Here is a 12314-nt window from a genome sequence, read left to right as displayed (position 1 = left end):
TATCAGTTCAAGGTCTCAAAATTTCTTGAGTGGCTGCAACAGTACTGTAATTAAACGGTGCTGCCATACCCATTATCATACCTCGTGGTTTGAAATACTCCTAGTCAGCCTTTGTCTGTGCAACCAAAAAATACTCCTAGAGTCTCCCTGTTGATAAAACTGATCTGAAAGTTAAACATATATACCTTTGGATCCAATTATTCCATAATTTGGGCAGCCCTGACACTTGAAATTCTTTAATAACAGTTATTTGATAAATGTGGAGGAGCTGTGTCTGCTATTTAATGCATGGTGATGAAGAGTGTTGATTTGTAAACACCTCTTGGCTGAGTGTTGGAGAAGGGCATGGCAAACCACTCCAGTATTCATGCCTGAAGAATCCCATGGACAGAGGAGCCTGGTGGGTTGCAGTCCATGGGATCACACAGAGTTGACATGACTGAAGCGACTCAGCATGCACACGTTTGGCTGAGTGTAAAAATGGTTGACACAATACTAATATGCAAAAGATGGTTTTCTTTACTGTTGTTGTATCAAACAAGCCATCTAAAATTTTCAACCGCCTGACAAATTCCATATGGATCTGTTTATAGTAATGAACATCTTCTCTAAGGAAGGTATTTTCTAAATTCTCTGAAACTGACAGTCATTCATTCATTAAAATGTCACTTAAGATGCAGAAAGTAATAAACTTCTTTTCCTAAATAAACAAATCCTTTACAATGCATAAAGATTAAGAAAACTTTGTTTCTCATTTTGCCTCAGCATGAAACTTGTGGGCTAGTTTTTATTAACTCCTCAATTACACAATCTGGTTAGGGGCCTGGCAGCTTCAGAATTTTCTATTTACTACAGTTGTTAGATAGCATCACTGACTCAATGGTCATGGATCCGAGCAAACTCCGGGAGATAGTGATGTACAGGGAAGCCTAGTGGTCTGCAGTCCATGGTGTCACAGAGTCAGACATTACTTAGTAGCTGAACAACAATTCTTTCAGATTTTTCCTATCTAGTGGAGTTGTACCTTATACTTTAGCTTTCAATACCTTGATGACCAATGGAGTTGAACACATTTTCATACATTTTGTTAATTGATAGAATACTCTTTTTTTGTGTGGCCTCTATCATGGCTTTTGCCCATTTTCTCTATTGGTAGTCTGTTTTCCTTAATGACTTGTAGGAGTTTTAAGTTTTGTACATGAGTCCTTTGTCAGCTATATGTATTGCAAATACATTTTCTCACTCTCTGACTTACCTGTTCGTTCTCTTAGTGGTCTTCTAATGAATAGAAATTCCCAATTTTTAAGAATTAAAAGTAAATTTATTTTTGGCCATGCCTCATGGGTTGTGGGACCATGGTTACCCAACCGGGAACTGATCCTAGGCCCTCGGCAGTGAAAGCATGGAGTCCTAACCACTGAACCACTAGGGATTCCCAGAAACTCCTAATTTTAATGTTGTCATTATCAACTTTTTCTTTCATGATTAGCAATTTTGTTTCCTGCTTATTAAACATTTACCACCATATATCCATAAAATGACTAATACCCATGCCCCAATATAAAATGTTAACAAGGGTGAAGAGGAATCTGATTCCTGCTGGTGAAGTGTGAATGGCTATAATCATTTTGGAAACTATTTGAGAAAACAAATAATAGTAAACACACATAATTCCTATGATTAAGCAGTCCCATTCATGGTTATTTCTCAAATGAAATGCATACATATATGGACCAAGATGAATCTTCATGGAAACATTATTTGTAATAGTTAGAAAGACTACCAATGACATATACTTTCTTCAGTAACAATATAGATATGAAATTATGACTTATGCACTGGAATACTACACAGCAATAAAAATCATCAAATTACCATTACATCCAATAGCATATATGACTCTCCAAAGGCTAATATCGTGTGAAAGACATCAGTCATTAAAATATATATTATATGTATATAATATATATACATGTATATATAGTGGCAGACTTCTATGGCGGTCCAGTGGTTAAGGTTCCACTATGAGGGGTATAGGTTTGATTCCTAGTTGGGGAACTAAGATCCTGCTTGTAGCGACATGTGGCAAAAAACAAAACAAATTGTATGGTTCCATTTATATAAAGTTCAAACAAAGGTAAACCAGCATGATGTTAGCGGTCATGGCAATGGTTACTTTGGTGGAAAATAAGAAGGCCCAAGGAGGATTTCAGAGATGTAGGGAGATTTTTGACTTGCATGGGGATTAAATGAATATGGTTCTCTTTGTGCAATAAGCTGAAACTTACAACTTGTGAAATTTTCTGCACGTGTTACATTTTAATAAAAGAAGTTTATAAAAAATAAAATTAGCACATAAGACAAAAATCATATTAAAATCCTTTTTGGAAATATTTGTCTCTACATTTTATTCTCTCACCTTCTACATACATCAGTGTAATTTGCTATTTCTTGGGCACAGATCAATGTTTAGTTTTTAATTCTAAGATCATGTGAGTTTCTACTTTAGATTTTTTTTTTTTTATCTTAGGTACTAGATTCTAGAAACACAGAAATAGTATGGACCTTAAAAATCACTTTTAAATCCCTTGATAAAGAGCTGAAGTAGAGCAATGAGAATAGAAGTAGATACAGAAACAATTCTTATTTCAGAAACAGAATTGATAAAAATTGGCAAAGGATGGGAGGAATAAAGTGGAACAGATTGTAGTTGATTTTTATTTTTTGGTCCAGCCATTCAACCAAATTTGGTAACAGTAGAGGCATAGAAGACAGAGCCCACAGAAGGCTCCCGATCCTTGCAGAATATATGTCTCCTATTGCTCCTGTAACAAATGACCACAAATTAAGTTACTTAAAGCAACACGAATATTTATTATCTCACAGTTCTGGAGGTCAGAGTCCAAAAAGTATCTCCATAGGTTAAAAACTAGGGATGCGCTGAGCTTCCTGCCTTTCTAGATTCTCTAGAGGCAAGTCCATTTTATTGCTTTTTCCAGCCTCTAGAGGTGCTTTCTTTTCCTGCCTTGTGACCCTGCTTCCATCTTCAAAGCCTTAAGTGACCAGTTGAGTATTTCTCCATTGCATCACTCCGACATTCTTTCTCTTCTGCCTCCTTCTTCCACTTATTGAGGATTCTCGTGATTGCATTCAGCTCACCCAGGTAGTCTAGGATAATCTTCCTATTTTAAGGTCAGTAGATTAGCAACATTAATTCTATCCAGAACTTATTTTCTCCCCTTGCTGTGTGTTAGTGTTAGTTGCTCAGTCATGTCATGTAGCATGATAGTCGCTCACTCACTTGCCATGTAGCATGATAACCTCATGGGATCCAGACATAAGGGCATAAGCTGTTTGGGCAGGGGACATTATTTTGCCTACCACACAACATGATATTATTTGTTGTGATACAACAAAGATGATGTGAACTTTGAGCTCCAAGAGTCATATGTGGAAACTGACAATAAAGCCACATAAGCAGAATGGAGAGATGAAGGGAATCTAAGTTCTGTCAATGCCATTATTTGAAACTCCGCATCCAACAAACATTACCTCTGTGTTTTTAGATGTGTAAGCCAATAACATTCTTTACCTAAAATAGTTTGAATTGGGTGTTCTGTCACTTGAAATTAAGCTTCCTGACTGATATGGGGCAGGAAGGAAAGAAAAAGTTTATTGTTATTTTAATGGGCAATCTTGAGTGACTAGAAGAGGAGAAAATCTTCAAAAACTGCCAGCTGTATATGAGTTTGAATTCATTAATGATAGTGGAATAGAGAAGGCAGGGACCTGGAAGCCTCTTGATGTTTACAGAACACAACATATGGAAAAGCACTACATAAATTCTGTAAATAAATAACTGTACAGATACATTAATTAAGATAACTCACTACTGTAGAATTTATCAGTGACAAAATGGCTTGGCTTCTTCAATGGTGTGGCAGTTTAAATATGTATTAGAAGAATAGTAAATATGAGGACAATAATAAACAATATCACAGTTAATAAATGCTGTAGATCAGTTAATGAAAGGCAAATATACTTAGAGGGACAACTAGCCGTGCAATTTTCCAAGCTAAATGGGACTACTCACTTTAAAAATGTCATTTGTAATTTAAAAAATTTAAGCAGAAAATTTGTATTAGTTAATAAAAGAGGGAAAGAGGTACCATATTAATTAATGTTATCATATTAATTAATAAAAGAGTTAGACTACATGAATCTCCCAGGATCATTAAAGATCTCGTCCAAATTCTTACTCTGCATGCATTTTGCTGAATTCTGTGCATCTGTAGATAAAAGGGGAAGTTACAGCTCTGGGTGGATAATAGTGTGTCTAATGGCTTTCCTGTTAATGAATTAACTTCATAGGACAGAAGTAGACCAGATCCTGCCAGGTAATAAGCTCATTTCTAAGGACTGTATCTTAACCCTTTCAGACTATGGTTATTACACAATTTCTTCAAGTCATTAAAAGGCACCTTAAGACCACAAAAAGTGAATAAAACATCTGCAAATATTCATATTGTAAAAAAATAGATAGTATCCACTTAGCAAAATGATCTGGAAGAGAAAGCATCATCTGAAATTTAAGTCAGCTGAGCTTCATTTCTAAATATGATAATTGGATAATTATATATACATATATATGCCAAAGAATGTTCAACTACCACACAATTGCACTCATCTAACACACTAGTAAAGTAATGCTCAAAATTCTCCAAGCCAGGCTTCAAAAGTATGTGAACCATGAACTTCTAGATGTTCAAGCTGGATTTACAAAAGGCAGAGGAACCAGAGATCAAGTTGCCAACATCCGTTGGATCACAAAAAAAGCAATAGAGTTCCAGAAAAAATCTACTTTTGCTTTATTGACTATGCCAAAGCCTTTCACTGTGTGGATCACAACAAACTGTAGAAAATTCTGAAAGAGATGGGAATAGCAAACCACCTGATTTGCCGCCTGAGAAATCTGTATGCAGGTCAAGAAGCAACAGTTAGAACTGGAAGTGGAAAAACAGACTGGTTCCAAATAGGGAAAGGAGTACGTCAAGGCTGTATATTGTCACCCTGCTTATTTAACTTCTATGCAGAGTACATCATGTGAAATGCTCGGCTGGATGAAGCACCAGGTGGAATCAAGATTGCCAGGAAAAATATCAATAACCTCAGATATGCAGATGACACCACCCTTATGGTAGAAATTGAAGAACTAAAGAGCCTCTTGATGAAAGTGAAAGAGGAGAGTGAAAAAGTTGGCTTAAACTTTTTTCAGAATATGAAGATCATGGCATCCGGTCCCATCACTTCATGGGAAATAGATGGGGAAACAATGGAAACAGTGAGACTTATTTACTTGAGCTCCAAAATCACTGCAGATGGTGACAGCAGCCATGAAATTAAAAGACACTTGCTCCTTGGAAGAAATGATCAACGGAGACAGCAGAGACATTACTTTACCAACCAAGGTCTGTCTAGTCAATGCTATAGTTTTCCCAGTAGTCATGTATGGATGTGAGAGTTGGACTATAAATAAAGCTGAGCGCTGAAGAATTGATGCTTTTAAACTGTGATGTTGAAGACTCTTGAGAGTCCCTTGGACTGCAAGGAGATCCAACCAGTCCATCCTAAAGGAAATCAGTCCTGACTATTCATTGGAAGTATTGATGCTGAAACTCCAATACTTTGGCCACCTGATGCAAAGAACTGACTCATTGGAAAGACCCTCATCCTGAGAAAGGTTGAAGGTGGGAGGAGAAGGGGACAACAGAGGACAAGATGGTTGGATGGCACCACTGACTCGATGGACATGAGTTTGAGTAGGCTCTGGAAGTTGGTGATGGACAGAGAAGACTGGCATGCTGCAGTCCATGGGGTCGCAGAGTCAGAAAATGACTGAGTGACTGAACCGACTGAACTGATATATGTTAAGTTTCATCACTGGGTTCTTTCATTTTTATTATTCATCTTACTGTCTTTTTAAGAGAATCTTGATTTTCCAACTGCTTGGAATGTCTTTTTCCTGATTGTTAAGATGATGAATGAATGCTTAGAAGGTCATTCCACCAGTTAATACTAAGACAGTCTGACTTTGAGTCTAACAAATGTAGACTTTTGCTAGTAGCCTTTTATCTCTTTAAAGTGTATTTGAAATTTCTATGTGCATAAACATAAATTTCTATGTTCAACACAAATGATATCTAATGTATTAAATGCAAAGCTATCATCTTCCTATTACAGATGAGGAAATTGAGGTTCAGTGGTATAGTTAAAGTATCCAAGTTCATGCATTTGGCATGCAGCAGATATAGGTTCTAATAACGTGTGTGATGGACATGAGTTTGAGTGAACTTCGGGAGTTAGACAAGGAGGCCTGGCGTGCTGTGATTCATGTGGTCACAAAGAGTCAGATATGACTGAGTGACTGAACTGAACTGAATGTGTGTGAGATGAAAAATGTTTTTCATATTCGTAGGAAGGTTTGAGAAGTGCGAATGAAGATGGGGAACAAGGACCATAGGCTGTGTAGTGAGGGAAGCTCAGTATTGGATTTAAATATGGACTTTGCCCTCTTCAGTGTATGGTCTTAGGTAAATTTCATTAACTCTTTGAGCCTTGGTTTTTCATCTATGAAATGGGGCTAATAACCTCTAGTCTGACTAGACTACTATATGCTTAAATGATACATTTTAGTTACATTTCAATTTTGGTTTGTTGCTGTTGTTTGGTTGATATAGTTTTGAAACAATGGTAAAAGAACTTCCTCTGCATTAAATGTGTGGCATATAAAAAATTGTTGTTTAGTCTACTTTCTACTTTTTCATTTCAATTTCCTATGATGAAAAGAACATCTTTTTTTGGTGTTAGTTCTAGCAGGTTTTGTAGGACTTCATAGAACTGATCAGCTTCTTTGGCATTAGTGTTTAGGGCATAGACTTGGATTCCTGTGATGTTGAATGCTTTACCTTGGAAACACATGTTGGATTCTTTTGTTGACTAGGAGGGCTACTCCATTTCTTCTAAGGGATTCTTGGCCACAGTAGTAAATATAATGATAATCTGTATTAAATTCACCCATTCTCGTCCATGTCCATTTTAGTTCACTGATTCCTACCATGTCAATGGTCAATCTTGCCATCTCCTGCTTGACTATGTCCAATCTACCTTGATTCATGGACCTAACATCACAGGTTCCTATGCAATACTTTTCTTTACAGCACTGGAATTTAATTTAACCACCAGATACATTCACAATTGAGCATTGCTTCCGATTAGGTCTAGCCACTTCATTCTTTCTGAAGCTATTCGTAATTGCTCTCTGCTCTTCCCTGTAGCATATTGGACACCTGACCTAGGCGGCTCATCTTCCAGTGTCATATCTTTTTGCTTTTTCATACCGTTCTTTGGATTCTCTAGGCAAGAATATTAGCATGAGTTGCCATTTCCTTCTCCATTTCCTCCTCACATTTTGTCAGAATTCTTCACTATGACCCATCCGTTGGGGTGGCTCTACATGGCATGGCTCCCACTCCAGTACTCTTGCCTGGAAAATCCCATGGATGGAGGAGCCTGGTAGGCTGCAGTCCATGGGGTCGCTGAGAGTCGGACATGACTGAGCGACTTCACTTTCACTTTTCACTTTCATGCATTGGAGAAGGAAATGGCAACCCACTCCAGTGTTCTTGCCTGGAGAACCCCAGGGAGGAGAGAGCCTGGTGGGCTGCCGTCTATGGGGTCGCACAGAGTTGGACACGACTGAAGCGACTTAGCAGCATTACAATAAAATAACTTAAAAATTCTTGTTGACTTGTACATTAACAAAAAAGTCACCTGTAAATATTGTTTACATCCCCTTCATGGATCACAGCTTTATCATGGTGACTGCTACTGCTGCTGCTAAGTTGCTTCAGTCGTGTCCAACTCTGTGCGACAGTCAGCCCACCAGGCTCCCTCCTCCCTGGGGTTCTCCAGGCAAGAACACTGGAGTGGATTGCTGCAGCAATGCATGAAAGTGAAAAGGAAAGTGAAGTCCTGTCCATCCATGGACTGCATTTCCATCCATGGGATTTTCCAGGCAAGAGTACTGGAGTGGGGTGCCATTGATGATAGGCTCTCAAATGAATAATATAAGACAGACCTCTGATGTATCCTCAGACAATATTAAGAAGATCTTAGCAACTGAGTGTTGTTTTATTATTGAAATTATGTATAGATTATAAAATATAACCTGATTATATGAGTTCTAGTATAAACATATTTTTAGGTGAACAGGTGTTAAAAATTTGATGAACTCATTATTGACAAGGGAACCAGTAAGATTTACAACTTGTTCTAGTATAAACATTTCAATTTCAAAATAACAACACATAAGAGAAGAGACAGAAGATGATTTGTATTCAAAACATATCTTTATTTTATAAATTGTTTCATTATAGGATGCTTTTAGGTAAGTAAAAATAATTGCTTATTCAGTGAGTTGTTTAATTAACCTACCTGTATTATTATTTTTTTATCCTCACCTTGGGAATTAGAAACTGTTTTAATGCCAGTTTTAAAGATTAGACAGTTGAAGTTGCTTGTCTGAGGTAACAAGCAATTAAGTGACAGGCAGATATCAAACTCCAGAGACTGTAGTTATCTTCCAACTTTGGCTAAAGCTCAGTTATGTAAGGGACGTATGTTTGGAATAGTAGTGGAGGGGTCTTAGCAGGAGAGTATTGTATTCCATTTTAATGGTGGTGGTTTAGTCGCCAAGTCATGTCTGACTCTTGCGACCCCATGGACTGTGCCCTGCCAGGCTCCTCTGTCCATGGGGTTCTCGAGGCAAGAACACTGGAGTGGGTTGCCATTTCCTTCTCCAGGGGATCTTCCCAACCTAGGGATCAAACCCAGGTCTCCCGTGTTGCAGGCAGATTCTTTACCAGCTGAGCCACAAGGAAAGCCCAAGAATACTGGAGTGGGTAGCTGATCCCTTCTCCAGTGGATTTTCTTGACCCAGGAATCGAAACTGGATCTCCTGCATTGCAGACAGATTCTATACCAATTAAGCTACAATGAGACCGCATTTAATTTGTTAACACATGAAAGGATCTGGAGGTTTTTATGATGGTGGAGAAATATGATGGGACAATCATGTTGGCCAGTAATGTAGCATAACACCTGAAAAAGTGAGCAGGGATGTCAGCAGGGATGTCAGATGACCTGTTAGGAAGTTATTACAAGAGCTGGACAATACATGTTAGAGGAATGAACTATGGCAGTTTCTACAATTTAAAGCTGGGGAAAGCCTTGGGGAATGTTTTAGGAGTAAAATTGTTGGACATGGTAAAGGACTGGATGAAAACAGGGAAGACAAAAAGTGGAGAAGTAACTATTTTGACTTTTGAAATTGAGTTTGAAATGCTTAAATACAGCAAGTGGTCAGATACATGGATAGAAGTCCAACTTGGAGGTATAGACGTTAGCATCATCTGTACAGAAGGGGTGATCAATCAGCATGGAGGAGAGGGAAGAAGTCTCAAGGACATCTTCATTAGATCTGAACTAGTTGATGATGGACAGGGAGGCCTGGTGTGCTGCAATTCATGGGGTCACAAAGAGTTGGACATGACTGAGTGACTGAACTGAACTGAACTTTATTATATGTATTACTGAATGTGAATGGAATTTACAACAGAGTTAACCCCAAACTACTCTACCTCAGAATCTAAATGGTTGACATGCGATTGTATTTGCAGAAGAGATAGCAAATGACCATGTTGTTTAAAATGCTTTATAAAATTTTATTTAATATTATTTGATCATACAGATTTTGTGGTAAATGTGCATTTCTAAAAGTGCATAATCAAACATTTATTTTTCTCTTGATCTTGCATTTGTCATAGAAAGGTGCTATGGATGATTACATGAAGATTTACTACTTATGGATTCATATTAAAATATGCCACAAAGAAGAGATAAACAAGTTTATAAGATGCTATTTGCTGATTTTAAAAATCAAGGAATATAAAAATATTATTTGGCAGTAACAGAAAATACCATTTCTTTTTTAATTACTTTCGAAATTCAACATGGACACTAAAATAAAGAGTTGGTAAAGTGGTATCACCCATATAATATATATTACCCGTACTGCATTTCTCATTCTTGAATAAAGAAGCACATGACCCCACTTCTGTATAATCTGTGCTGTGTTCAAACATTAATTGCTAGGATCACGAAGGTGACTATATTAGAAGCAGATAGAACAGATCTGTGCACAGCAAAAGAGTGGCTTTAACCAGAGTTCCATCCTAATGTCTTACTTTGTTAGGAACATAGTTTAAATATTTAAACAGGAATGTCATGTTGATTCATTGGTAGCATTTGGACACGCATCTCAGGCCTGAGTGGTGAATAGCATAGCTTGATACAAATGGTTACTGAACACTCTCGCCTTCAGTATCCAGTTATTTCAGTGAAGAGACCTTAAGGAAAGTTTCCCAAACCCTCATTGGCTTTCTTTTGCTACCACAGTAAATAATTATTTGACTTCATCTGAGCTTTATGGAGCTAATCACTTTTGCTTAGAAACAGAGTTAAAATTAAATGTAATTTTTAATTATAAAATGTTTCCTTGGAAACATTTGTTGTAAGTTAAGTTGTACTTTGTTCTAAAATACTTAATTTCCCTTACAATTAGAAATCAAAGACAGAACTCAGCATAGGGCAATTTGAAAAGTGTAGCATTAATTGCTACAAAAAAGTTAATTTTTTCATAATGGACAACTGATGGTGAACATCCAATTAACTGCTCCATAGTTATATTGAACAATTCTGCTCAGAAAAGAATTATTCTATTTTATGACCATTAATTGAATGATCACTGGAAGCAGACATTTTTAAAATTTAGAAATTTCTTTAGAAATAATCTTTTTTTAAATTTAGAAATTATATGTTTGAATTTAGAAAAAGCTGAGCATAATGATCACTATTGAAAAGATCAGCATAAGTAGGTGACCTCGAAGTTCGCTGCGACTGTTTCACAAATCACCTTAAGACACAGGATTCACAGCCAAGGGCAAGCCTCTCTTTGGTTCATAAGGTGTTGTCCTGGAAACCATTTTGATGCAGTCGATAATAGGGCAGACGGAGAGACACAGGGTACAGCCTGTACAAGTGTCAGTAACGGTGGGCAGGTGGGTTTCAGGATCAAACTGGATAGCCTGCAAACAGAAATAAAGAGTCTTGCTGTCACTGCCCACAAAGGGCAAGAACGCCCCTATTTTAGCATCAACGTTTTTCTCCACTGCAGGAGAGCTGCACTTGGAGACAGCTACGCCCAGACTGTGGTGCAGCTATAGCAACAGTTGAGCTGCTAGAGAAGAGGGGGGAAAAAAAAGACAGGGAAAAAAAAAAATCCTTTTAAATTAGAAACACGATGTTTAAAATTCCTTAGAGGTATTTTTCTTTCTTTGTGTGAGGAAAATATTTCATAACATAGTAACTCTCTAGTTTCCTGCATTGTGAGCAGAGTGTGGGTCCTGCCGGTCTGACCATGACCTGGTGGGTCGGCTACCTGAGGCGGGCAGGGCGCTTCCACACCTTGTCCTTTTCACACTCCTGGTTCTCGACAGTGGCGAAGTGTCACTGTCAGATGAGGCAATGAATGCACTTGTTTGGGTTTCATATTATGGCTATAGTGCTTACAGAAAGGCAATAGAAAAAAAAAATTTGCTTAAGAGCCAGCTTTCAGGTTTGAGGGTTTCCAAGCTGATTCTAGGCACTGCTCCTCCACCAAGGGGAAAAGCACTGAAAGACGGGAGCCTGGACACCTGGTTTCTGGTCCTGGCCCGGTATTCTTCTGCTTGGAGGACCAGGATAAAGCTTTCAGTTCTCAAACCGCTCAGGATTTTGAGAAACTCAATAATTTATTCCTTCCTCCCTCCTTCTCTCTCATCTTTCCTTCCTTTTAACATGATTTAATTTATAATATGGTGTAGCAATTGAACAACAACAATCTGTAACATGCAATGAAAATACCTGGTGTGAAATTTACAACTGAGATTTTCATTTAAAGTCATGATGACTATTTGCCTGTTAAAGAGATATTTCAACAATGGAAACAACAGACAGGAATTTCCATCTAGGAAAGACTTCAGGGCAGCTACATGGGGGCAGAGAGGGCTTGAGGACTCGTCGAGAAGTCTCTCTCGCAGAACAAGTCAATGTTTTTACTCAGACTGCGTGCTAATTTGGAGGGATGAGTGAGGGGGCTGAGAAAAATTACGAGGGTCAGTAAGCCCCCACCTTGCCCCAGATACTCCTGGAGGTCA

At 37.9% G+C, this 12314-nt stretch overlaps 1 protein-coding gene across 1 annotated transcript in view; it reads right to left on the bottom strand.

Annotated features, from left to right (window-relative positions):
• Positions 1–8460: 8460 nt before the first annotated feature.
• The window catches only part of DPYD (dihydropyrimidine dehydrogenase), a 930468-nt gene continuing 926614 nt past the window's right edge, over positions 8461–12314 (bottom strand). The window contains exon 23 of the mRNA XM_005888124.3: positions 8461–11204. Coding sequence (XP_005888186.1) covers positions 11034–11204 — 171 coding nt within the window. The 3' untranslated portion in view covers positions 8461–11033. The remainder of the gene's footprint in view (positions 11205–12314) is intronic.

This window comes from Bos mutus, chromosome 3, assembly GCF_027580195.1.
Source record: "Bos mutus isolate GX-2022 chromosome 3, NWIPB_WYAK_1.1, whole genome shotgun sequence".
Taxonomy (NCBI): domain Eukaryota; kingdom Metazoa; phylum Chordata; class Mammalia; order Artiodactyla; family Bovidae; genus Bos; species Bos mutus.
Note: the sequence above shows the minus strand (reverse complement) of the source record. Positions and strands in the feature narration are given on the sequence as shown.